Source organism: Solanum verrucosum, unplaced genomic scaffold (assembly GCF_900185275.1).
Source record: "Solanum verrucosum unplaced genomic scaffold, falcon-dt-bn FXZP01000022.1, whole genome shotgun sequence".
NCBI lineage: Eukaryota > Viridiplantae > Streptophyta > Magnoliopsida > Solanales > Solanaceae > Solanum > Solanum verrucosum.
In genome coordinates this window covers 904,905-932,380 of record NW_026020086.1, presented here as the reverse complement: position 1 = coordinate 932,380, position 27,476 = coordinate 904,905, and the positions used below count along the sequence as shown (strand labels likewise).

The window sequence follows — 27,476 nt, the reverse complement described above, 5'->3', positions numbered from 1 at the left end:
TTTTTCGTTCTTATATTCTTCTTCTATCAAACATAAACATAAATAATTACTACTCCCGTTTATAGTTTGACTGAGCATAAAATTAAAAAAAGGAAAAAAAATAACTTTTCTTTCCTTAAATTCATACCTAAAATACTAGAATTAAAAAATCATAGTAAATATTTCATCTGTTTCTATTTAGTTGTCTTATTACATTTTTCGAGAGTCAATATTTGATTATTTTAAAAATAAATTTTTAGTTATTCAAAAATTATACAAAAAATATTATTTCTTATCAATAGAATTAAAAAAACATGTCTTAAAATGATATATTGTTTTACTCTAAAAAAAATTATGACAACTAAAAAAATGAAAAAAATAAAATAATCTAAAAAGGAAAGTAAGACAACTAAATTGCTTAAAAAATAAAAACTGTGCGAGTCCTTAAAGCTACAATAAGGCCGACAACACTGAATCATTTCTCTCATCGAAATTCCCGCACTTCCTGCCGAATAAAAAAAATAATTAAAAAAGAAAATCTTCCTTTTTAAGAGACGTATTAAACAAGTCTATAAGTCAATGTACTTATCCTTAAATTGATGATAAGCAGAGTTACTTATCAGTGATAAGCAAAAAAACTTATTACATTATTTCATAAATTTTCAACCCCTCTTATCACTCCCTTCCTTCTCCTATTTATATGTCTCTTCCCCACCTAGCCCTACTTACACATGGTCTTTTTCTCTTTCTCTCTCTTCCATAAAAAAAAGTACTCAAAATTCTACCTTTTTTGTTTCTCTCTCTAGTTTCTCTCTCATATATATAGACACAAAAAACCTTGGATCTATTTTTTTTTTTTGTTTAGTCTCTCACTCATTCATTCAAGGTATGTATGTTATTGTGTGTATGTGTATGTGTGTGTGTTTTAGGCGGTTTCTCTCTCTATATATGTATATGTATGTACATGCACGTATATGTGGGTGGATGAGGTGTTTTAGGTGTTAGGTGAGTTTAATTTGAGGAAATTTTGGTTTTGTGTTTGATCTATGGAGTTTTTGTTTTGGGGGAATTGTATGGAATTGGTTTAATTTTAATGGGTTGGAGTTGAATTTGGAGGATTTTTTATTTTTTTGCAGGTGAGAGATGTCTTCGCTGAGTAGAGAGCTTGTATTTTTGATACTGCAGTTTCTGGATGAGGAGAAATTCAAAGATGCTGTTCACAAGTAGGGTTTTGTTTTTATTTTTCCTCATTTTTTTGGGTTTTTTTTTCTGTTGTAAATGTGGGAGATTGAAGAATTGTTTGAGTTTTTGGTTTGGGGATCTAAAGTGTTGTGAAATTTGTGGGTTGAGTGAGAAATTAGCTGAATTGATTGATTTGTTATATTAATTGTGTATGTGAATGGGATTTTTTGTCTTTATATATACCATTTTTTACTCAATTAAATGAGAAGAATTTATGATTTGTAATAATGTTGTTGAGGTTTTGTTTGTTTGGTGGTATAATTTTTTATGTTTTTGGTGTGTTGAAGATTGGAGCAAGAATCTGGGTTTTACTTTAACATGAGGCATTTTGATGAAATGGTGGGGAATGGAGAATGGGATGAAGTGGAAAAGTACTTATCTGGGTTCACTAAGGTTGATGATAATAGATACTCCATGAAAATTTTCTTCGAGATCCGAAAGCAAAAGTATCTTGAAGCTCTGGATAGGTGAGTCTGATTTTTTTTTCCGATTTAGATGCTTGTTGTGTGTTTCAATAATTTCTATAATGTCTGATGGTTTGTTTTTGTATCTCTTCTAGGAATGACCGTTCTAAAGCTGTTGAGATCCTAGTTAAGGACTTGAAGGTGTTTTCGGCGTTTAATGAAGAGCTTTTCAAAGAAATAACACAACTTTTGACTCTTGACAACTTTAGGTAACGGAAGGACTTGACTCAGAGATTGCTATCTTAGCTCCCATATCTATTTTGTCTATCTTTTAAATGTGTTCTTTGTCAATTTTCAAATGGTTCTGGATTTGTCTGCAATGATTTTCAGGGATAACGAGCAATTATCTAAATATGGCGATACTAAGTCTGCTAGGGGTATAATGCTTCTGGAACTCAAGAAATTGATAGAAGCAAATCCCCTTTTTCGTGATAAGCTGACCTTTCCTTCCTTGAAGAATGCAAGACTGCGGACATTAATCAACCAGAGGTTTATTTCTGGAGAGCATTAGACTTTTAAATACTAGCATTTCGGTTTTGGTTCTTGTTTTTATCTTCTTTTATTTATAGTGTAGTTGGCTTACACATAGGTGCCCGTTATTCTTGCAGTTTGAACTGGCAGCATCAGCTTTGTAAGAGCCCGAAGCCTAATCCTGACATAAAGACCTTATTTGTGGACCATTCTTGCGGTCCTTCACAGCCAAATGGTGCACGTGCTCCGTCCCCTGTTACTCATCCACTCATGGGAGCTGTTCCAAAGTCGGGGGTTTTTCAAGCTCTGGGTCCTCATGGTGTAACTGTAAGTAGAAAAGCAAACTAGCTAAATTTCATTTGTAAATCATGAATGATTAGAGATTGAAGTTTGTTTCTTTCAGCCTTTCCAGCAAGCACCTGCTCCTCTGCAAAACGCTCTTGCTGGGTGGATGACTAATCCTTCCCAAGTCTCTCATCCTTCTGCATCTGCTGGACCAATAGGTTTTACCACTCCAAATAATGCAGCAGGTATTGTACGTATAGCACAACCTCGAAATGATTCTATTGAGGTCCATCAATACTAGTGCGACCGCCCATTCATTGACAAATATAGTGGAGTGTATTTGCAAATCTGAAAAACTGATTTCTCTCCTCCAATCCCTCTCCCCTGTTAGAGTTAGCTAACCATAAACTGATACTTGCTCTATGTGCTAATTATTTAACAGCAGCTATGCTAAAGCGTCCGAGGACTCCTACAAATAACTCAACAGTAGACTATCAAACAGCTGACTCGGAGCACATGTTAAAGAGATCAAGACCTTTTGGTGTATCAGATGAAGTATGTTACCATTATCTTGAGTTGCTTACACATTAGTTTGTATTTAACTGAGCTGTACGTTAGAAACTGTGGCTTGCAAATCCGCTCATATTTTAGGAAGTTCTTTTGTGTGTTTGATGCTTTCGTATTTTAAGAGAAACAGTGATTCTATATGAATTGATTACAGGTAAATAATATGCCTATCAATATTTTGCCTGGTGGATACTCCGGACAAAGCCATGCGCAAAGTTCCTACTCATCAGATGATTTGCCCAAGGCTTTTGTCATGACTCTAAATCAGGGTTCAGCAGTCAAGAGTATGGATTTCCATCCGGTGCAGCAGATTTTGCTTCTTGGTTAGTTTCCACACAGTGAAATTGGTTTTCGTTAATTCATTTCCCTCATTTTGATTTTTAGATCTACTTTTATGCTACACCAATTGTACATTTGTTTTGGGCTGCTACTGATGGTTCTTTATTTTCAGTTGGTACTGGCACAGGAGAGATTATGCTTTGGGAATTGGGTTCTAGGGAGAGGATTGCTAACAGAAATTTCAAGATTTGGGATCTTTCACAATGTTCAGTGGCTCTACAGGTAAGTGTGAAACTTGTTGATTGCATTCACACTTGTTTATCATTTGTGGTCATATGGATGGTTTATAAGTCTCATAGATACCAATTTATTATCTGAATAACAACCAGGCATCTATGGCAAGTGAGTACTCTGCATCAGTTAACCGTGTAATGTGGAGTCCTGATGGCACTCTGTTTGGTAAGTCGTCTGGAGGCTATAATGAAATTAAATCCTGGAACCTTTAGTTTTCTGTGAATGATAAAGCTTGTTTCAGTAGTTCATACTACTGAAAGCTAAATTTTTTAGACTGAATTGCAATAATCGGCCTTAACTTTCCTTTTGCTTTCTGTTGATTCTTCATTAGGCGTTGCATTCTCTAAGCACCTTGTGCACGTCTACTCATATCACGGTGGCGATGATCTTAGAAACCATCTTGAGGTAATCCTTCCGAATATTTACCTCTTGCTTTCTTTTACTAAATGAATACGGACTTTGACTGGGCCTTACGTGCAGATTGAGGCTCATTCAGGAAGTGTCAACGATCTTGCCTTTTCCTTCCCTAATAAACAGATTTGTATCGTAACCTGTGGGGATGACAGGCTTATTAAGGTCTGATATGTTATGTGCTTTGACTCAGATTGTAAGGGTCGGACTTCCTCCACCCCGTTCACCTTTTTCTGTTTACTGGTTATGAGCTGTATTTGATAAAATATTTCTCGTTCACAGGTGTGGGATGCAGTGTCAGGGGCTAAGCAATATACTTTTGAGGGCCATGAGGCACCAGTCTATTCAGTATGTCCACATCACAAAGAAAGTATTCAGGTTAACCATGCTCCTCCTTTTGAATTATCAGAAAATTTATTATAACTTGTTAGATGATTTTTTCCCCATTTCGGGCACTATTTCTTCCTTCATATATGATTTGAAGAAACAGTTTTCAGGTATTTTGATATGCACAAGAGCATTAACAAGTAGTAATAAAAATTATGAGGCTGTTCAGCATTCATGAATTCAAAAATGCTTCTCTTTTGATGTGAAGATCTAATTTACTTGTCTTTAGTGATATTTTTTTATCTAACTTCTTGGGTCTTCTGCTCCTTTTTTTGTCTTCTCAGTTTATCTTCTCAACTGCAATTGATGGGAAAATAAAGGCGTGGTTATACGATAACATGGGTTCAAGAGTTGACTATGATGCACCAGGTCATTCATCAACCACAATGGCCTATAGTGCTGATGGAACAAGGTTTGCATAATGACTTCCATAACTGTGCATGATGCGATTTTCTTACTTTCCCTTGGTTAAAGTTTGTGGTATATCATGAAATATTGGCTTGCAGGTTATTCTCATGTGGGACTAACAAAGAAGGAGAGTCATATCTTGTTGAATGGAATGAAAGTGAAGGAGCTGTAAAGCGTACATTTAGTGGTCTGGGGAAGCGTGCAGGTGGGGTAGTGCAATTTGACACTACTAAAAACAGATTTTTGGCAGCTGGTGATGAATTCACGATCAAATTTTGGGAAATGGACAGTGTTAACTTACTGACAACTACTGACGCTGACGGTGGCTTACCGGTAAATGCCAGTCGACCAATTCTTTAACAACCCAACCATGTCTTTTTTACTTACACATTTTTACCACATTCCCAGGCTTCTCCTTGCCTCCGATTTAACAAGGAAGGAATGTTGTTGGCTGTTTCGACAAGTGACAATGGGCTAAAAATCTTAGCAAATGCAGATGGTGTTAGGCTTTTAAGATCCATGGAAAATCGCCCATTTGATCCTTCTAGAGTATCTTCTGCTTCTGCGGTGAAGGTAGATGGATTGATGCATTTCCTTTCCTTGTTCTTCCATGTTGAAAATATTACTGTGTAATATTAGGCTGTCGATAAAATGCTTTACATGTGTGCAGCCCTCCACGGTGGGAAGTTTTGGGCCTCCTAGCACTTCTGTTGCTGCAAGCTTTGTAGATCGAGCAGTGCCAATGGCATCCATGGTTGGTGACACTTTTCTAATTAAATAGAGATTTTCTTAGTGCAGTTCATACTTGTATGTTTTGGGACTTTGGACCATTTGTTGATCAGCCCCTTTATTTTAATTTCTTGGTAGAATGGTGAAAGTCGCAATTTAGGTGATGCAAGGCCAAGAGCTGCAGAAGAGCCTGTTGATAAATCTAAAATCTGGAAACCAACTGAAATTAATGATCCATCACAGTGTAGATCCTTGAAGCTTCCTGACAGTGCAACAGCACCGAAGGTATGAGTTATTGCTTAAATAAAACCATGACCAAAGTTTTTGCCTGTAAACAATTCTTTATGAGATGTGAGGTTGCATCATATACTTGATCTGTAATGACTAATGTCATTTTCCATTTAAGCTGAAAAAAGTAGTCCTTTTTTCTAATACTTTCCAGTTTCAGGTTACAAGGTTGATATATACAAATTCAGGATACGCTATATTGGCATTAGCTGCCAATGCTGTGCACAAACTTTGGAAATGGCCCAGAAATGACCGACACCCGACAGGGAAGGTATTGGTTTTTACAACTTTAACTCTCTTTTGCAAATATATATCATTACAGCTCATTGTGCAATTCTCTAATAGGCTAATGCAAGTATTGTCCCACAACTATGGCAACCTGCAAGTGGGACACTGATGACAAATGATACTAATGACACAAATCCTGAAGAGGTTGTTCCGTGTTTTGCACTCTCAAAGAATGACTCCTACGTCATGTCAGCTTCTGGAGGGAAAATATCGTTGTTCAATATGATGACTTTTAAGGTAAAATACTGCATCTTTTCATTCTGAGCTGTCCACAAGTAATTTGGTTGCATATGTGGGGATGAAAGAGGGAAACTTTGAGCAACTTGCACTCTAGCTTTAGTCTAGCAGTTCAGCTAAAAAGCTGCTATAAATCAGGAATTAGTTGCATGAAGTTATATATTATTTTGCTTTATTTTGCTTTCCACTAATCTCTATATATTGTTTCTGTTGCAAATGCAGACTATGACAACATTTATGCCCGCCCCACCCGCAGCAACCTTTTTGGCATTTCATCCTCAAGATAACAATGTTATTGCCATAGGAATGGATGACTCCTCCATCCAAATATATAATGTCCGAGTTGACGAGGTTGAGTTATTCAAACATTTGTTTCATTTTGTGATTTTCGGAATATTACTAATTCAGTATTTAGTTTAAATTCGTTGACATCAAGTATGATCCCTTTGTGTAGGTAAAGACAAAGCTCAAAGGACATCAGAAAAGAATAACTGGGCTTGCTTTTTCGAATTCTCTCAACGTGCTTATATCTGCAGGAGCAGATTCTCAGGTAAATTAATTTGATATAGATGTATTTTGGTTGAAAAACCAATTTTAGATATTCTGCCCTAATCATTATGGAAAAATGAGTTTAGTGTGGAACTATTTGGAGGTTGATAGTTGAGTTTTGATCGAGAGGAAATTGGTTAATAGTGTGACTACCTTGTCTTAACACTTCAAAGTTGTTGGAGAGAGCACCCAATTATTTATTTCATTTTATGTATGCAATACGCCTCCTCACAGTTCGAACCTTTTTTCCGGACCAAGCATGTGGAACTATTTTGTTGATGGGTGGCTGTGAGATTTGAACCTAGGACGTCAAGCATGCTCTAATATCATGTGTGATTACCCTATATAAAAGCATAAACTGTTAGGGGAGACAATTTTATATATTTAACTTATGTGCTGCAACAAAAGGAAGTGCTTGGTTTGGTAACCCAGCCTACTTCACCACAATCATATTATAATTTTTACAAATCTTTTCCTTAATAAGAGCTTGTGTAGTTGTGATGTTTTGTATGAGCAACCGTTGCATCATGAGGTACCCTGTTTCTACAGCTGTGTGTTTGGAGCAGTGATTCCTGGGAGAAGCAAACAAGCAAATACTTGCAGATTCCTGCTGGGCGTGCAGCTGCTCCTCAAGCAGATACTCGTGTACAATTTCACCAGGATCAGACACAATTGTTGGTAGTGCACGAAACACAGATAGCCATATTTGAAGCTCCTAAACTGGAGTGCCTCAAACAGGTGTGGTTCCCTTCTCTAATCCTTTCCAATCCCAAGTTTAAAATAAGGATACATCATATAAGCTTGAGTTGCAGTGATTAGACTTCTATTCCATTAGGCCTGTGGGTTTCTGGTGAATCCGTTAACCACATTTACATCATGAATACCAAAAAAGTATCAGAGTACATGTGCACATTATTACTTCAATATTCTTTACTGTGTGTTTCCCTTATGTTATTCTGCCCAGTTTAAGTCTGACATTGGATTTTTCGTCTTGAACAGTGGGTACCTAGAGAAGTAACTGGGCCAATTACACATGCAACATATTCTTGTGATAGCCAGTCTATATTTGTTAGTTTTGAAGATGCAAGTGTAGGTGTTCTCAGTGCTTATACACTGCGATGGAGATGTCGGATCAATCCTACTTCATACCTTCCCGCTAATCCAAGGTGATTGAACACTGCTGCTTTTCTTTGTTTATTCCAAAAACTGTTTGAAAAAAAAAACTCAAAAAATCTGAAAATACTTTAGCTGTATTTCTCTGTGCTTTCTCATTTTAGTTTGGTTGTTTTCGAAATTTGTTTTGCAGTGCAAGGGTGCATCCACTTGTTATTGCTGCACATCCATCTGATCCGAATCAGTTTGCATTGGGACTAAACGATGGTGCTGTAGTTGTACTTGAGCCGCTTGAGGCTGAAGGTAAATGGGGAATGTTGCCCCCAGCTGAAAATGGTACTGGGCCAAGCACTTCAGGTGCTGCAAATTCAGATCAACCTCAGAGGTAGTTACCTCATGCACATGCTGGCAGTTTTCGTTGAAAGGACGAGTGTATGTACTGCATTGTGTTGTTTTTCAACGCCCCTCCATTACAATTTTCTTGGAAGGGGAGAAGCTTCTAGATTAGCCAGTGTAGTTAATAGAAAGCTGAATTTAGATAATGTAGAGTTTGTTTAGTAGGGTTACATCAGTTCACCGATAATGTTCGTGGACGTGTAAATGTAGTAGAGGGTCAGTAATCTGGAAATCCTAATTATAGTTGGAGATATGAACAATTACCTTTGTCAATGGTTCGTTTTAGCTTTACTAAAGAAGAATGATTTCCAAATTGTTTCCTTCTATATTTACTGAATATCTCAAAGTTACTCGAGTGGTTTGAGGACGTGTTTTGATGAAACCTGTACCTTTACATGTTACAGAAAGGAGAAACAAAGAGTTTGAATCTTTTTGGGACTCGCCTTTGGGCGGGGTACTTGCAAAACGCCCTGAGACTCATGTCCTAAGTGTTTGATTGTGCGTTCTAAATACGTTCAACGCTTGGAGTCTAACCATACTTCTTATTAATGCATGTGTCAAATTCCCTAATTAGCAATGTTGACTCTCAAATTCTTCAAACAAATGAATAATGGAAGCTCAATTTATCTGAAGATTGAGAGTAGTAACTCAAATATGAAATAATGGTCCATATTATTGCATAATTACTAATTGAATAATATTCTGAGGTTAAATATAATTTGAACATCCCTATGAAAATACCTAGAAATTTATATCTTCACTTTTTATTCATCTTCATGCCTCAAAATGATCAGACTTTAGGAAGGTGCTATGTGTAGTTTGATAGTAATATCTTGTAAGTGATGACTTTAACACTTCCAATATTTATGTGTTATTGTTCTATATTATTAAAACATAAAGTAAGAAATTAAAGATTCATAAGCCCCATGTCTCAAGGCTTATGTTCACCCAGTACCAAGTAAAAATGTACCCACCTATATTTGGAATTCCATGGTTGTTGGTAGAGAGTTGTATGGATAACAATTTGGAGCCATATGTGTGTGTAGGGGTGGAGCTAGGGTACCAGAAGAGGATTCATTCAAAACGTCTTTATCGTAAAATTACATTATACATACACGGTCAAACTTATTTTTTTTAATATATATATATATAGTAGATATTGAACACCTTCGGCTTCCACTAAAACACTGCCTTCCTCCACAACTTCTTAATTCTCATTACTATTATAAGTCAAATTATTGAATATTTCGAAACTACTTGACTGAGTCTACAAAGCTTTGCTTTTCTGGTGAAAACTGACAAGAAATTGTTGTTTAGATTATATAAAATCTGTGAAGAAGAAGAATTCATTTACAAAGTGCCAACACAGAATTAGACTCTTCCATGTACAATGCTCAAAACTTATTAGTAGTATATAATACAAGAGCAGGGGATGACTAATTCCTACTAGTTCTTTTTCGTTTTCCACCCGCAGGATGATCAATAGTGTTTCCACTTACCCTTCTAGTAGAGGGGTGACTCAAACCCTCAACCTACCGGTAGATGGTGGAGGTGCTCAAACACTTGAGCAAGCCTCACTTTGTCAAAGTGCTACTAGTTCCGTCTTCGACCTAGCTTCCCTCGCCTTCGAGAATTGCTGGAAGATTGCTTGTTGGGTTCTACAGATAGAACAGTTCCTCCTTTCCCATCTGAAATTCCCATGTTTGAAAGTTTCCTCTGGGCTTCAACATAAACTTTTAAGTCCCGTATCTACGAAAATCGAGAAGAAAACTCAGCTATATTAAACGGGAAAGAGAAAAATTGAACAAGCCAAAAGGAATGCAATGGAAGTACCTGTTCCTTGAGGTCCAGTTTATTCTCGTCCTTCGACTTGAGTAATAACCTTTCCCTACGCACAGGTAAATGTATTTACAACTTTAGTCACATAGCTGTGTCTAGTTTAGTTTAAACCACCACACAGGTTTAGTGCATAATGACGTGGAAGTGAAGAAAAAGACGGGTACAAATCAATTGGGCCAACCTATTGATATCACCAAAATCCAAATTGACTAGTATCAAACTAAATTAGTGGAAAATGTAACAAAATGCAGATATTTTCGAGCTCTAGCGAGTCTTACTGACGACTTGTAAAGCTAACATAAGCCAGATAAAATAAATGTACCTTTCTGCTGTTTCTCTATACTTTGTCTGCAAAAGCTCTTGGTTTTTCAAAAGCACTTGATTCCTCTAAAAACAAAAGGTAATTAATCAAAAAGTTATTGAGTTACATAAAAGTGGAAATAAGGTACGGAAAAGATCCAGGAAGTTTGTGCACGGAAACTTTTCTTGATCGGTCCCTACCTCTGCAGTGGACTTTGTCTCCTCTGTATACATTTCTATCTTAGCCTGCAAGTCATTCAACTTTGAGAAAACTGCCTTCTCCACTGCTCTGGATATTGAGCTCTCTTTTCCACTCTTTGCCTCGGCTAGTAGAGATTCATAATGCTGAGGAACATTAGTCAAAACTGTTAATTAACTGAAAGGACTTTCAACTCTTTAACATGCTTAAATTCTGGCTAAAATGCATGCATAGTGAAAACTGCTCCGACACTTGCTGCCACAGAGAAATTTAGTAGAGGTTACGGCAGGTCAGGATATCACTTCTTCTGAGATGAAAAAAATGCAAGGGGTGATCAACAGAATGATAGTAGGTTTAAGGTTTGCTTACTTGTCTTTGAGTTTCCAGCTGACTAGCAAGAAGATTGTTGTACTCATCTACAATCTACATTTAGGTAAAACAATAACTTAATTTGCTTCAAGATATGGCAGTTAATAACAAAATAAAACCCCTAAGGAGAGGACAGGAAATGGAGGGATTTCCAATTATGTCCGATCCTAAAGAATGTCAAAAAGTCATTGCGTAACAAGAATGATATGTCCCCTAAGGAGAGGACAGGAAATGGAGGGATTTCCAATTATGTCCGATCCTAAAGAATGTCAAAAAGTCATTGCGTAACAAGAATGATATGAGAGAATAAAGAAAAAAAATACCGAATCAACTTTGCTGCTGAAAAGGGCACCACTAAAACTTGAATCCTCATCATCGCCACAAGTAGTACATTCTCCCTCAGTTGCAGTACATCGGGAATTAACAGTAACCAACTTGCTATCACCTTTCGATTGGTTCAATCGGTGGACATACTTGTCCCCTACATAATCCCAGATTTGTTGGGTTTCCAATTCAAGTGAATAGTGATGCGCTGCATCCGTCCAGTGTTTAATTGCATGCTTTTTCTCATATCTATGATAAGAACAAGCCAAGGAAGGGCTGGTCAGAGATGTTTAAACACCATCAAGTCACAATAGCAACTAATTAAGTTCACTAGTAGGATGGTTAAAGGGGGAAAAATGTATTCTGTACCTTCCACACCCTACAAAACCACAAATCAAACAAACACAAAGATTCTTCATTGTTCCACACTCTGAACAGGCAGGCTTCTCATCTTGCTGCTGACAAAGTCGACACACCTACAATAGACAGTAAAATATTGTCAGTAAACACATACAGAAACAGACAAATTAGGCAAGAACGTTATTTACAAATAAAAATAAAAAACAAATAAACAGATAAAAGTATAACCATAACAATAAAACTCAAGAGCACATGAGACAGTTTTAAGATCAAAACACTCAAATTCACCCATAAGCACTCACTCCTCAACTGAAGTGCATGCATGAAACTTAGTAGTAGAAAATCTGATCTTGTAAAGACCTCACGTACATGACTTTTTTCATGAATATTGACAAAGCACTTAATTTCATCAGTGTAAATGAGAGTAATGGGGAGAAATTAGGCAAGCATACTAACTTGGCATGCCAAATAGGTCCACTTTGAGACACAAGAGCACTGAAAGGAATGGTCACAAAGTGTACTCTGTATTCCACTTGTATCTTGGTCCAATCTTTCTGAAATTCCCAACATGAATTGTGTAAGTTTTCCACGTCAAAATGTAGAAAAAAAGAATGTAAAAATGTAGAAAATATTATGTGAAGTTTTTCCAACATATAATTAGAAAAACCATAAGTATTAATGTGGATGCTAGAATAGATATACGGTCATACATGGTATCGATAATTAAGAAATGATCACATTAACAGGTCAAATAGTGCATATAGAAGAGAAAAAGTAAGAGAGTCATTTGAGAAAGTTCTGCTATGGTCTACTCCTACATAGACCTCCAAATGCACTAGTCTTCAAGTACGACATTGTGATGATTGAAGGTGTTAAACAGGGAAGAGATGGATCTAAAATCACCAGACGAAGAGTTATCTCAAAATACCTACAATTTATTGGATTCTATGCAGACTTAGTGATAAACAAACTGAAGCAAGGTACCTGTTGTATCCATAACAATACCAACTAGCTAGAATTAAAGTTGGTCATTATTGACACACTTTACTTTAGGTCTGGCATTCGACAAAAGTCTCTAAAATTTGCTTAGAGATTGCACGAAATGAAGGATATGTGTGATATGTACCCAAGGGTGTGGCCTAGTGCTCAATGAGGTGGGTGGAGTACCATGAGGTTCTCGGGTCACATTCCAGTGGAGACAAAAAACACTAGATGTTCTCTTCACATTTGTCCATGCCTTGGTGGATAGAGTTATCACCTGCTATCTGTGTTGGTGGAAGATAGAAGGTACCTCGTGAAATTAGTCAAGGTGCACGATAACATGGTTATTAAAGAAAAGGATATGTGTGACATTTACACTACAGTTCTACAGAATCCTTAATTTGTTCCAAATATTAGGTCATTAAATGAATCAAGTCCAAACAAAGTAGGACGGATATTGAGGATTCATCAGTGTTATCAAAGGCGAAAATCACAAAAAAAACTCTAAGGTCCGTTGGGGCTTTAAGCACAAATAAAGTGTGGGCTTTAATTAAAAAAGGTGCAAAGGGAGAAAAAAACACAAATATATATGTTTAGTTCAAGACTAATAATTATAAACATGAATGACAAATATATGACCAAAGAAATTGATTTTTTTTATGATAGAGTGAAATATCAATTGTTTAGTGTCACCTCTGAAGAGGAGGCTCATTGGCAACAAAAAGTATGCCTTAGAACCTTGATGACAACACTAAAGCGCACATAAAGTGAGGCAAGGCGCTCAACACGTTTTGAGCCTCGCTTCAGGGCTTAAGCGCGCCTTTGATAACACTGGGATTCATAAACCTGACCTCAACTACTTTAGTATTGAGATGTAGTTGTTGTGCTAAATGTTTTCAAATTTACACAAAAATTTAGCAAAGTCAGGTTACTCACCAAGACACACTGGACATGTTGGCAATTCAGTATAACCAACAGGAGGTGTACTTGTAATATATGCCGATTCTTCGTACACCACTGATTGAATAAAGTATATATGGCAAACCTCAACCTGAAAAGTTGCACACCCTATTCAGAATAAACAAAAGAGTCTAATAAAATCCAAAAAAACGTATTCATAACCACAAAGATAAAAGCAGTAATGAACTCTAATACTATTGCTAAAAACTAATACTGGTAATGATAATGATCATAATAACAGCAGCAGCAGCAGTTAGATACCTCGGTAGGCTTAAACCTTTTGCCATTGAAGCTACAGTAAAACCCATCAGCAGCCAACTGATTAACAATATTGATCAACACACTGTAACTATGTTCTATTCCATCATTCCTGAAACATTCAGTATTAAAATTCAACATAAACAAATTTACAAACAATTTTAAGCCAGAAAATGCAGAGTCCCTCTGACACCACTACTTCCGTGAAAATGACAGTCCCTCTGACACCACTACTTTCATGAAAATGCAAAGACTCTCACTCAACCATATATATAACCTTTAAAAACCACAGATATAGATCTGAAGCCAATATTTTCAACAACATACCCAATATAGTCCTACAAAGCGGGGTCTTGTGAAGGTAGAGTGTACGCAAACCTTACCCCTCATAGGTAGAGAGACAGTTTCCGATAGACCCTCAGCTCAAGGGAAAAAAAAGTCCAAAGCAGAAGTAACATAAGTGCAAGAAACAACAGAAAGTAACAAAAAACAACACATAGTAACTACAACAGAAGTACAGGAAACAACATATAGTAACAGAAATCGAAGGACAAGAAACCACAGTAGCAATGCTATAACTACTGGTATGGACGGATAACAAGATAACATACTCCTACCTACTAACCTTCAATCCTAATCCGTATCCTCCGCAACAACAAAAAGTCAACATTTTCAACATGTAGCTTAAATTCACTAAAATTACATCAGATAGTAGATATGAACAGATAACTACAAAACTACAACAGAATTCTAAACATAGAGTTTAATTCCAGGATCCAGCACTGTTTCAAACTTACTTAAGGAACATAACATGTGTGAAATCGGCAAGATGAGTTCCACAGAAGAGAAGGAAATCATCAGGGGAGAGGTAATTTGGAGCAGCGACAATGAAGACGGTGGTGGTGCGGGAAATAGGGTTAGAAATAGTGGTGGAAGTGGAAGAGGGAAGGTGGCGGAAGAGATGAGCGATTCCTCTAAGTTCCGATAGATGTAAGCTTCCGCTGCTACTGCTAAGGTCACTGTTAGGGTTTGGGCCGTGTGCGACGGAGGAAGTGGTGGCGATGGTGGTCGGAAGAGGTTGTGGAGAGTCGACGGTGTGGATTTGGAGGGTGAACATGGCGTTCTTTGGTAAGCTGTTTAAATTGGGAATTATATTCCTTAAATACTCTTCCATTCTCATTGACAAAATAAAAAAATAATAAAAAATATATAATTTTTTCGTAACTGTTTTTAAAAAAAAAATATTACATATAAACTAAAAAGAATTATAGGTGACTTGCAAAACCAATTTTCCCCACTTTTTCTCTACTTGTATTGTAGTAATATAATTTTTTTAATCAATCTGTAGTCGTTTCAGATAATAATTTAAAACGCAACAAATTTCTTTCCTATTTATGCTACGACAAATTATTAATAGTTAATGTTGTTTATTTAGGTAATAATAAGATCGAATTTTTCAAACTTCTCAATTAATGTTATATCGTCTGATATTGTATAAATATATATTTTTAATAATTAAAAAAAGAGAAATATGCTTTTCTCTTATTATTTATATCTATTTATATATAATAGTACTATTTACAAGATATGTGTATTTTTTTGGGGATCTAAACTGGTAGATAATTATATTTTTTTTTAATTTTAGAGTAAGATTGTGAAATTCAATTTCAAAATAATGAAATGAGATTAAAGTTTCGTGATAATAACAAGTTAAAAGCAATCAAACTCAAATTAACAATATTAAATATAAAACTAAAATAAGAGAGACAAGATATGAAAATTTATTTTCTCTCTTTTAAGTATCCATCATTTTTTATTTATAGAGTGTGGTTACAAAAGATTACTTTAAACACGACTAATTATTAAGATTATGGAGAAAGTTTTGAATTAATCAACATTTTCTATTGGTGGAGAGATACAACCTACAAGTAATAAAAATATTGCCTTTGCTTAATCCTTAAGGCAAAGCAAGAGAGAAGACAATTTAATACTTAATACACATAATACTATAAGAAGTTAAATAAATATTGCAGTAGATTTTATAACAAAGTTTGTAAAAGGACTTTTCATTAAAACTTTGAAGGAATGGATAGAGATATGTCATTATTTACTTATTTAAGTATTGTTTACAATAAATTTTAAATTGACAGAATAATAAATTGCAATCATAATAAAATAAGAAGAAATAACTTTATTGATAAATATTGCGGGTACAATTCTGAATGTAAACAACAAATTATAAATATAATTAAAATTTTAAAATTAAATTATTTATTCATAAATAAAGAAGTATGATGTATATTTTGGATGCAAGATTAAAAAAAAAACATGTCACATAAATTACGATTAAGACTTAAGAGTGTACTTAATTTTATCAATTTATTAAGTGAAAAAAAATAGATTTACAAAAGAGTTTAATTTATAATTGCACTAAAGATTCTTATTAGTCGCCATAATATTCCATTACACAAACAATAACATATTGATGAAACAAACACTAAATACAATAATCTTTAGGGAAAATTGTCCTCAATCCAAGTTAAGGCAAGTATTATAAAAAGAAAGAATTAATAATATTTTTTTTCATGAAAGGAACAATAAGAATTTAATACACAGTTGAATATTCAAAATAGGAATTACAACTTTTGAAACCTCATATTTTGACTAATAACCATGGCTTATAAATTATAATTCTGCATTTTATAGTATATTAAGGGAATGTTTGGTTTTGGGATTAAGGAAATCATAGTATTACTCTGTGTCATATAATTTGGTACTTTCTGTGTTCCTTTTTAATGGATTATCTTTTGCCAAGTATGATTTTAAATTGTATATTATAAGTCGTTTAATTAAATTAGGGAAAAAAGTTTGAAAAATACTTTAATTTTGGCCGAAATTGTTGTTACGATATCAAACTTTGTGGATGACCTTTTACCCCTACACTGTTTAATAATGTATTTTAAAGGTATATATGTGCCCACGTGGACACATTACTATTTATAATGATACAATTTTTATGATGTCCACGTGGACACATATATACCTTTAAAATACACTATTAAATAATGTAGGGGGTAAAAGATCCTTTCCAAAGTTTGATGTTACAACAATTTCAATCAAAATTCGAATATATTTCACGCCTTTTTCCCATTAAATTATTGTATAACTTTATTGTTAGACAAATAATGTTGAAATGATCACCCTTCTGCCGACTATAGCTTCGTCCTTGATTTAATTTAAGCATGATACATAAATGTATATTTTAATTTTAATTTAGTAAATATTTGTGTTTATTAATTTTTAAATATGTACAAATAGACACTTAAACTTATATAAACTTGAATAAAATAGACACACGCTTTTACATAGGGGTGACAATTTAGTGACGGTGGGTTGGATAAAATTTGGACGGATTATAATGAGTTAAGATAATAATCGAGTCAAGACCCAATTCAATCCAAATTTGTTTGGATCAAAATGAGTCGAATCAGAACGGATTAGGTAATGAGTTATATAATGGGTCAAAGATACAGCCCAACGCAATTTTTACTAAGCTTAATTCTTTTATTTGTTCATTTTAGCACCTAATATTTTTTTTTCTTTATTATGGTTATATATAACATATCAAATTGAAAAAAAAAGTTTTAAAATATATTTTGACAAGATTTCTCATGAGCCAATTCGAGTTACATATCAACCCAATTTTTAATGGGTTGAAATGAGTTGAGTTGTACTGGGTTGAGCTAATAAATTAACCCGCTCAAATTTCAATGGATTGAATGAGTTGAGTTTGATTTTGCCTGTTGTACTTCTACCTGATAATCTGCATCCTTCATGACGACATATATGTATTACGTCACATATATCTACTCATATACACCTGAAGTTGAAGTATATACGCCGAAGTTAATTTAACTTGTAAAATAAATGTCTGAGTAAGAAAAGGTCTCACCGGCACCCAAACATATTTTTGAAAAATTGTATTTAAATCAAATCAAAAGAGAATGAATATGAATATGTCAAAAGCACCCACAAAAGGCACCCTGAGTCCTGACTGACTGTATATACAAGAAAGTCTCTCACTTTAGCCATTACTGTGTCTTCCCTTTTTCTCTACGCGTCTTTTTCTTCTCTTCAATTCTCTTTTCTCTCAGTTCTATATTTATATATATATCAATTTTGGTACAGTTGGATTTTCCGCCAAAAAAAAAAAAAAGAATCGTCGGCGGCAAACTACCGATCAGTTCCGATCGGGTGAAATTCTTTAAAGGGTATGAGTTTTTTGCCCTTATTTATCAATTTTCAATGTGATTTCATCTGGGTATTCAGTAATTTTAGTTCTAACGATTGAATTTTGTATAGGGACGTTTTGTATTTACTGATATCTACTGAAAGATCTTTTGAAAATTTCATCATTGCCGGCTTTGACTCGGATCTATTCAATTTTTTGTGATTAACTGAAAAAGGGTTTTAGATTTTTTTTAAATTTTTGTTTGTTAAATATATTTACAATGTTTTCCATTTTTTATGACAGTATCAGGATACATGGGGTATGTTGTTGGTTTTTATTCAGGATATGTAGAATCAAACAATTTTTTCATACCCTCAAAATATTTTTAATTACAAGAGTTGTGATTTTGTAATATTTTTCAAATTTTAATCATAGACGAGAGGATCATACAATTCAGAAAAAAAAGGCGGTGGGTTTGAGTCTCACTCTAACCATAATTAAAAAAGAAGAAGAATTTTCACATTGTTGGCCTATAAAGAATTAGGCTTATAATTATGTTAATAATATGTTCTCTTGTACAACTTAAAATTTTAGATGAGATGGCCACGCTTCGACAAGATGCATTATACTTTTTTTTTTAATTCTAGTTGTAATCAATTTGAATAGTGGAAAACAAATAATATTAGATTAAAAGATTCTTTTTTGTTGTTGTTTTTGTTTTTGTGAAAGGTGATTAAAGGCACCAAGTTATTGGATTAGATAATTGTGATGGCTATGAGTATTAGGAAGGCAATTGGAGCAGTGAAAGATCAAACTAGTATAAGCCTAGCTAAAGTGACCGGCAATGTTGCGCCGGACCTTGAAGTATTGGTGGTGAAAGCAACCACTCATGATAATGATCCAGCAGATGAGAAATATATTAGGGAGATTTTGCACTTGACCTCTAATTCTCGAGGGTATGTTAGTGCTTTTGTTTTTGCAGTGTCAAAGAGGTTAAGCAAAACCCATGATTGGGTTGTGGCGTTGAAGGCATTAGTGCTTGTGCATAGGCTATTAACTGATGGAGACCCTGTACTTGGTCAAGAGATCATGTATGCAAGTCGGAGAGGGATGAGGGTTTTGAATATGTCTGGTTTTCGTGATGAAGCGCACTCTAATTCCTGGGATCATTCTGGATTCGTTAGGACTTATGCCATTTATTTAGATCAGAAGCTTGAGTTTTCTACTTATGATAGGAAGTTGAATGACGGTGATGGTTATGGTCAGTATAGGTCCGATGGACATGGGATGGATAGGAGAAAGAGGTTCTTTAATGAGCCTGATGAGTCTGCTGGAAGGGAAGAGAAAAGTGGGGTGACGCCAGCCAGAGAAATGAAGCCTGAGAAGGTTTTAGAGAGGTTGAATCAATTGCTTCAGCTTCTTGATAGGTTCTTGGCTTGTAGACCGACTGGTGCAGCCAAGGATAGTAGGATGGTGCTGGCGGCATTATATTCTCTTGTGAAGGAGAGCTTCAAGCTTTATGCTGATATTTGTGAGGTATTACATAATTTGTTGGATCGATTCACAGAGATGGAGTATGCTGATTGTGTCAAGACTTTTGATGCTTATGTTAGTGCAGCAAAGATGATCGATGAGCTTGTCGGCACTTACAATTGGTGCAAGGATGTTGGGATTGCAAGGTCATCCGAGTTCCCAGAAGTGCAAGTCATCACTGATAAGCTTTTGGGCACACTTGAGGGCTTCTTGAGAGAGAGGGCAAATAGGCCAAGGAGCCCTGAGATAAATAGGGTGGAGAGTTCGTCAGCAGTTAAAGAGGAGAAAACACCAGATATGAACGAAATTAAAGCTCTCCCACCACCCGAGAATCACACACCTCCTCCTCCTGCTCCTCCTCAACCTGTACCACAGCCAAGGCCACATGCTCAGCAGGTAACTGAAGACTTGGTGAATTTGAAGGATGATGGAGTGACAGCTGATGGTGAGGGCAATAAAATGGCATTAGCTCTATTTTCTGGGCCTGTAGCCAAGGGGAATGGCTCCTGGGAAGCATTCCCGTCTGATGGAGAGACTGGACAAGTAACTTCAGCTTGGCAGACACCAGCTGCTGAGATTGGCAAAGCTGACTGGGAGTTAGCATTGGTAGAAACCGCCAGTAATTTGTCAAAGCAGACGGCTGATTTAGCAGGTGGTTTTGATTCACTTTTGTTAAACGGGATGTACGATCAGGGAACCGTGAGGCAGCACGTGAGCAATACTCAGGTGACTGGTGGGAGTGCCAGCAGTGTAGCATTGCCTGGAGTGGGAAAGACTGCAACACCTATGCTTGCATTACCTGCCCCTGATGGAACAGTCCAACCAGTAGGGAACCAAGATCCATTTGCTGCTTCCCTAGCTGTGCCACCTCCTTCTTACGTCCAAATGGCTGAACAGGAGAGGAAACAGCATTTGTTAATGCAGGAACAACAGCTGTGGCAGCAATACGCAAGCAACGGGATGCAAGGCCAAATGGGTTTGTCCAGACTTGCAGGAGCTACCCCAGGCTACTATGGCGCTGGAATGCCACCATCAATGCCCTATGGGATGGGACAGCCAGCAGGTTATTACTTCACCCCCCTCTGAATCTCGCCTCTCGCGATACATGTGGTGCTTTTGCTACATTGCAGTTTTCTTTTATTATGCTACAATATTATCATATTCTTGAAACCTGTTATCAGCTCCTCTGCAACACCTATAAGCTGTGTATTCTGACATTTTTACGAAAGTGAGTTGAAAAAAAGGATATGGAGACAGCCATACAATAAGTAACTTTTTTAGATGTATCGCCCTGTTGAAATTTCCATTTCAATATTTTAAGCCAAAGTTTGCAATTGGTGATTGCTGAAAATTGAGAAGTGTTACCTGGTTTGAAGATAATGTGCAACTTTACTTTGTAAGGATGGTGACTTTAAGTTAAAAAAAGTTGGAAATAAACATATAGGTTGAATGAGACCAATTATATTGTTGATGAAGATATCATATCAAGAATAGGTTGGTCCATCCATCTGAAGGGGAAGGTCTTGTATGTTGCATTGATCATTTTGAAGACAAGTACAAACACTGAAACAAAACTCTCTCTCTCTATATGGTATCTATATGCATGCCTATTTGTAAACCTTGTGGGATTATAGGACATCTGATTCTCCGGTTGCATACCATCCTCTAGCACATAGCTAGCCAAACCGCGTTGACAATTTAATACTTGAGACAGGGACGACTCAAGCACATTAATCTTCTTAATAATAATTTGACTTGATTTTAAAAGAAGGATCATACTTTAAGAAATGATATGATGAGCTATGGTGTTTAAATTTCTAACAACTAGTTATTTGAGTTCAACAATGAAAATGATATGACCTAATTAATCAAAAGTGCAACTTACCTTTTTCTTTAAGATCAGTAGTTTACTATCCCTTCATTTCACAATACATAAAAATAGGTTAAAAGGCACGTAATTATGATCGATCAGACTCGTACTTCTTGTGGCTGAACTTGGAAATATAGAAAAACTTTTTAAAGTGGAGTGTAAAACAAAAGAAAATATTGGTGCTACAATTATAAAAGAGAAGTTAAAACTCATGATAAGATTTTTTCTCAATTCTTCAAATTATTTTGTTACAAACAAGCACTAATCCCACCCAAGGGAAAAGTTACGAATGCATGTTTTTATTGATTTTAATGATGATAACAATAATAATATATTCCGTGAAATCTCATGAATGAGGCTTGAGAAGGATAAAATATTCGTAGATTTTACCACTAACTCGTGAAGGTAGAGAGACTGTTTTCAAAAGACTCTTAGCTTGAGCGCAACAAATCCAGGCACAAAGAAGAAGGAGATAATGAAGAGAATATAACAAGTAACATGGAAACAATGCAAATTCTATCAGAAAGGAGCTAAAAACAACAATAAAATAATGTGATAATCAAAACACAATAAACAACATATTAGGATAGATCATTGAAAACAATAATAAACACTACAGTATTAACCTTCTATCCTAATATGCGTTTTCCACTCCCTCGTTAACCTGAAGTTGTGTCATATCTTGTCTTATCACCTCTCCCAATACTTCTCCGGTCTACCTCTACCTCTCTTCATACCTTCTATTACCAACCTCTTACATCATCTCCTCTCAACATGTCCAAACCATCTCAGTCTCGCTTCATTCATCTTGTCCACCACAGATCCCACTCCCATCTTATCCTGGATATCCTCATTTCTAATCTTATCGCTCCTAGTATGACCACACATCCACGTCAACATCCTTATCTCTGCAACATGCATCTTTTGTACGTGAGAATTTTTTACTAGTCAAAACTTCTCCCCATACAACAATGTCGGTCTAATTATCATTTTATAGAACTTACCTTTGAATTTTGGCAGTACTTTTTTATCACACAAGACTCCAGAGGCAAGCCTCCACTTCATTCATGCCGCACCAATACATTGTGTGATATCATCGTGAATACTTGACTATTATGTTAGATGGAAAATGTTATGACTATAATAAATAAGATGTAACACCAAATCTTGCCAAAAGTAAAAGTAAAAGTAGATCATTACTTAATTATGTTAGATGGAAAATGTTGTGACTACAATAAAATGAGTCTTAGAGAGAACATGAACAAAAATATATTAATTGCATTTTCTTTTAGCAATTTGTTCACTATTAGGCTATTTACACCTTATTTCATTCATTCATAGTATAAAATAGGGTGTATTAGTATACAAAAAGGGACACATACATACATTAATATTTAAGCAGAATTTGTTTTCATTCTGCTCTTGCCAGTACTACTATTAACTCTACGATTCCCTTGATTGTTACCCGCTCCACAAACAATTGTGAACTCGAAACAATATGCATTTCCAAAACATGAATACAATCCTCCGTCTGTATTCCTTCGTGTGTGTCCCTCTTTTGCTCGTTTCGTTTCCTCTAATCCTTTACCATATGCTTCCTCTGCTGTCAACTCCTCCAATATAGAACTCTCTCCGTCTTCATTTTCCCTATTTGATGGCTGCAATTTCTTTGCTGCTGTCTCCGCTGCCACAATAGAAGCAGATGGACCAATGTCAGAGCACAGTTCTGACCCGTTTATTATTGACCCTGCTTGATTTGGAAATTCTCCATTATTGTTGATCTCGGAATAAGCTACGTTATGTGATTGCTGCCACATTTGAATTTTGTTGGTAATTTGCAATTTCTCATCGGTATGATTGTGGTTATTATTGATCATTTCATCTTGAGCATTGATATCATTTATTTTCCTGTCTAAAATATCTCTATGATCCAACGACAATGGTGTAATTTCACTGAATAACGGCATACTCCGTTTCGATTTGTCAATTAGGGCAACACCCATATTGAGTATCCCTTGTGGATTACCAGAAGGTCGACGAATTTGAAGAGCTACAAATTTCTTACTCTGATTGCTGGTGTTTTCAAAAGGATTTACGAGATTGTTGATAATAACTTTTACGGTACCTACAAGAATATCACGAAACCATGAAACAGTATAAATTTCAACATGGATAGCTGATGAATCGGAGCTGAGGAATTCATCGTCTACACGAAAAGAGAACTTATCATTCCAATTGGGGTTATTGTGACCATGATTGTCAACACGGGTGGTGCGTTTACGATTGGGATTGACCCAAGTTAACGCGTAGGTACGAAGGGATTTACAGACTGGAGATAGATCTTGAGCAGAAATGAGGGTGATTTCGAGAATATGATTGTTGTTGTTTGGGGAAGCAGAAGGGAGATGCGGGGAATGAGGTTGAGATGAGAGGGAGGAATCTGCAGTTATGGTTGATGAAGGAGTTGGTGTTTGGTCCATAATTTCTTCTACCATGCTGCCATCATCCGTGGCGGAGATGACAAGCTAAGCTTGTAGTCGAAGTTAGGGGTGGTAGATGAGATTGGAGAAAGAAAATGAATAATGATTTTTCTTTATTCATGGCAACGAGTAATAAGAGGAATTCAATTTCTTTGCACCTTATTTTATTTGTATGGTATTCGTTCATTTTTATTTGTGCCATATACTAAAAAATATACATATTAACAATCATTTCTCAACTATAGTAAAGTTTTGAGGGCTTAAAGCAAGAACTTAATCACCTCACCACTTTTGTGTAGACACATATAATTGAAATAAATCACAGCATAAAACCAGGATAATTTGTAATTCACAATTCAAAAGGCAAGCTAGATACAAGATTCAACTTTTTCCAATCACCATTCAATAAAGATTTTTCGGAAAAAAATTTGGGCGACTTTGAGACGTCAGATTCATGAGATAATACACACGAAAAATAAATTTTTGTTGCGTAATTTGTAAAAATCGACTTGTAAATGCAAAAGTAAGCTTGAAAAAAATAGTGGGACTGTACGTAATGTTTCCCTAACTCATAAAGGAGGTCTTCATAAATATTTTTTGAGTGCTCTGGGGCGCCAGATTCATGGACTAATATACACAGAAAACTAAGAAAGTCGTGTAATTTCAAAAAGTTGGCTTGTAAATGCGAAAATATACCTAAAAAAAATGATGAGACTGTATGTAATGCTTCCCCAACTCATTACAAAGATCCTTATGACTTTTTTTCGAAAAAAAATTTGGGTGCTCCGAAGCGCCAAATCCATAGGCTAACAGACACGAAAAATCACGAAAGTCGCGAAATTCCTAAAAGTTGCCTTGAAAATGCAAAAATATGCTTGCAAAAAATGGTGGGACTGTACATAACACTTCCTCAACTCATTACAAAGGTTCTCATAAAATTTATTCAGATTTTTTTGGGTGCTTCGAGGCCCAAGATCCATAGGTTAATACACATGAAAAAACAAGAAAGTCGTGTAATTCCTAAAAGTTGGCTCTTAAATGTAAAAAAATTGCCTGAAACAAATGGTGAGACTGTACGTAACGCTTCCCCAACTCGTTATGGAAGTCGTCATAAGATTTTTTCACGAAATTTTTTTGATCACTCTGAGGCGTCAGACTCATGGGCCAATACACAAGAAAAACCAAAAAAATCGCGTAATTCCTAAAAGTTGGCTTGTAAATGCAAAAATATGCCTGAAACAAATGGTGAACTGTACGTAATGCTTCCCTAACTCATTACGGAGGTTCTCATAAAGTTTTTTTTAGAAAATTTATTTGGGTTCTTTGAGGCGCCAGTTCCATGGGCTAATATACACGAAAAACCAAGAAAATCACGTAATTCCTAAAAGTTGGCTTGTAAATGCAAAATATACTTGAAAAAATGGTGGGGCTGTACGTAATGCTTCCCCAACTCATTACGGAGGTCCTCATAAAGTTTTTTCAGAAATTTTTTTTGGGTGCTCCAAGATGCCATATCCATGAGCTATAATACACACGAAAAATAAGAAAGTCGTGTAATTCCTAAAAGTTGACTTGTAAATGCGAAAATATACCTGAAAAAATGGTGGGGCTGTATGTAATGCTACCCCAACTTACTACGAAGGTCCTCATAAAGTTTTTTCTGAATTTTTTTTTGGTGCTCCGAGGTGCTAGATTAATGGGCTAATACACATGAAAACAAAAAAGTCACGTAATTCCTAAAAGTTAGCTTGTAAATGTGAAAATTTACCTCAAAAAATTGTGGGAATGTACATAATGCTTCCCAACTCATTACGGAGGTCCTCATAAAGTTTTTGCAGAAAATTTATTTGGGTTCTTTGAGGCGCCAAATTCATGGGCTAATATACACGAAAAACTAAGATTGTTGCATAATTTCTAAAACTTAGCTTGTAAATGCGAAAATATGCTTGAAAAATCTGTGAAACTATAAGTAACTGTCACGACCCAAGCCTAGGGCCAAGACGTGACCGGCGAATGGGGAACCCGAAGGAACCCTAAACAAGCCTCATAGCGTATCATTACACATCCTTGGTCGCGGAAGCAATTAAAATGACCATAAGCGATAAGTATAATCAAGGGGGAAATCGGGACTAAGGGAGCAAGAAAAAGAAGAAGAAATGATACATAAATACCATAGATGAGTCAAGTTCAAGCATAATACACAACTTGTCCAACACCACCTCTAAACATGAGTACTTAGCGGGGGCCAAGACAAACTACCGGGCTCACCCTCATAGTCAATACATAACAAAAAAAAGAAAAAGTCTTATACATAGCAAAAGATCATAAGCAACGTCCCCGGAATGGAGGACTCACCAATAACCTCGATAGAAAATCGTATTAGCCACGCGGAGGAGGATGGTCAAGCGGTGCTCCGGTCCCTACATGGTGACATCATGTAGGCATAGAGTATGCATTAGTACGTTTGAATGTACTAAGTATATGAGATGCAATGCAATGCTACAATAGATGGACATCATAGGAAAAATGCATAATCATACCCGATAGATAGCACATTAATGAAATGATATATATAATGACGCTTACATAAAAATCATATTTAGTGGGACGTAGTACATGTGTGGCGAGTGACCATCAATATAGTATTTCCAAGGCCTACCACCCCCTTGGAAAGGCGAAAGAGGTACAAACCCCTCAATGTGGTTACCCGGGCCTACCACCCCCGAGCTAGGGACCAAGGTACAAACCCCTCGATATGGTTATACGGGCCTACTACCCTCCGTACTAGGCAACCAAGGTACCAACCCCTCGATACGGTTATACGGGCCTACTACCCCCCGTACTAGGCTTGGTCGACTCACAACACTATATAGAGAAATCATATACATGTATCCCTTTCATCATCATTTCAATAATTATATAATCATCCGACTCCTAGGATGTACATTGGACCTTCCATTTCCTAAGAATTCTATAAATGACATTTTATCAAACACATGGTGGACTATTGTTCATGTAGATAAAATTATGTCTTTCAAGAGTACTAAGTCCAACCAATTCCGAAATACATATAAATCAGCCCACCAACAACATACACACACACACACATATATATATATATATATCAACCTTCATAATTTGATCATGGAAGCATGAAAACCATAAACATCACATAATAATTCCATTTCATGATAATATGCAAAAATAGACCATAATAGAATGTGTAGTAGTAATTCCATAATTCAAGAGTTCATAAATGATCATAAGGACCCATAAACTTGAAGTAAAATAGAGGATAAATGGTTGGACTTGTGGAAAGGAAGGTTTCCACAATCAACCCACATACCTCAACTTTGGAGAATCCTTGATGAAGATTGGAATGGAG

The 27,476-nt window shown here is 35.8% G+C and overlaps 5 protein-coding genes across 6 annotated transcripts in view; 3 read left to right on the top strand and 2 right to left on the bottom strand.

The window, feature by feature from the left end:
- Positions 1–27,476, top strand: part of LOC125824410 (uncharacterized) — a 106,208-nt gene that overhangs the window by 23,635 nt on the left and 55,097 nt on the right. The window lies entirely within an intron of this gene.
- Positions 766–8,683, top strand: LOC125824406 (topless-related protein 4-like). Of its 2 annotated transcripts, none has more exons than XM_049503778.1 (26): positions 766–865; positions 1,116–1,202; positions 1,509–1,688; positions 1,781–1,894; positions 2,016–2,174; positions 2,294–2,483; positions 2,560–2,686; positions 2,881–2,996; positions 3,163–3,331; positions 3,460–3,569; positions 3,677–3,746; positions 3,913–3,986; positions 4,062–4,157; positions 4,275–4,370; positions 4,664–4,791; positions 4,886–5,120; positions 5,196–5,360; positions 5,458–5,541; positions 5,655–5,801; positions 5,965–6,075; positions 6,150–6,329; positions 6,552–6,680; positions 6,784–6,879; positions 7,428–7,616; positions 7,878–8,044; positions 8,185–8,683. In XM_049503778.1, the coding sequence occupies exons 2-26, from the start codon at positions 1,123–1,125 to the stop codon at positions 8,378–8,380; spliced, it is 3,408 nt and encodes a 1,135-aa protein (XP_049359735.1). In that variant the 5' UTR covers positions 766–865; positions 1,116–1,122; the 3' UTR covers positions 8,381–8,683. The 2 variants fall into 2 exon arrangements, with proteins under 2 accessions (XP_049359735.1, XP_049359736.1); XM_049503779.1 differs by having other exon boundaries at positions 796–865; positions 2,884–2,996.
- Positions 9,718–15,157, bottom strand: LOC125824409 (BRAP2 RING ZnF UBP domain-containing protein 1). Its single transcript, XM_049503783.1, has 11 exons — positions 14,775–15,157; positions 13,981–14,089; positions 13,696–13,810; positions 12,235–12,332; positions 11,788–11,894; positions 11,418–11,667; positions 11,095–11,148; positions 10,728–10,871; positions 10,549–10,613; positions 10,221–10,275; positions 9,718–10,136 (listed from the first exon to the last, which is right to left on the bottom strand). The coding sequence occupies exons 1-11, from the start codon at positions 15,155–15,157 to the stop codon at positions 9,981–9,983; spliced, it is 1,536 nt and encodes a 511-aa protein (XP_049359740.1). The 3' UTR covers positions 9,718–9,980.
- On the top strand, positions 18,908–21,067 carry LOC125824408 (putative clathrin assembly protein At2g25430). The gene has a single exon (XM_049503782.1). It carries the CDS (start codon positions 18,977–18,979, stop codon positions 20,825–20,827), a length of 1,851 nt encoding a protein of 616 aa, XP_049359739.1. The 5' UTR covers positions 18,908–18,976; the 3' UTR covers positions 20,828–21,067.
- Positions 23,006–24,116, bottom strand: LOC125824414 (uncharacterized). The gene has a single exon (XM_049503787.1). It carries the CDS (start codon positions 24,104–24,106, stop codon positions 23,006–23,008), a length of 1,101 nt encoding a protein of 366 aa, XP_049359744.1. The 5' UTR covers positions 24,107–24,116.

Bases quoted from the DNA above. Each gene is read 5' to 3' on its own strand.
- LOC125824409 (XM_049503783.1), bottom strand. From the start codon at position 15,157: ATGAGAATGGAAGAGTATTTAAGGAATATAATTCCCAATTTAAACAGC. The intron at 12,333-13,695 runs GTGAGTAACCTG...TGGGAATTTCAG, and splicing joins AACATGTCCAGTGTGTCTTG to AAAGATTGGACCAAGATACA. The intron at 10,137-10,220 runs GTACTTCCATTG...CGATTTTCGTAG, and splicing joins AACTGGACCTCAAGGAACAG to ATACGGGACTTAAAAGTTTA.
- LOC125824406 (XM_049503778.1), top strand. From the start codon at position 1,123: ATGTCTTCGCTGAGTAGAGAGCTTGTATTTTTGATACTGCAGTTTCTG. The intron at 2,484-2,559 runs GTAAGTAGAAAA...TGTTTCTTTCAG, and splicing joins TGGGTCCTCATGGTGTAACT to CCTTTCCAGCAAGCACCTGC. The intron at 3,332-3,459 runs GTTAGTTTCCAC...CTTTATTTTCAG, and splicing joins GCAGCAGATTTTGCTTCTTG to TTGGTACTGGCACAGGAGAG.
- LOC125824414 (XM_049503787.1), bottom strand. From the start codon at position 24,106: ATGGTAGAAGAAATTATGGACCAAACACCAACTCCTTCATCAACCATA.
- LOC125824408 (XM_049503782.1), top strand. From the start codon at position 18,977: ATGGCTATGAGTATTAGGAAGGCAATTGGAGCAGTGAAAGATCAAACT.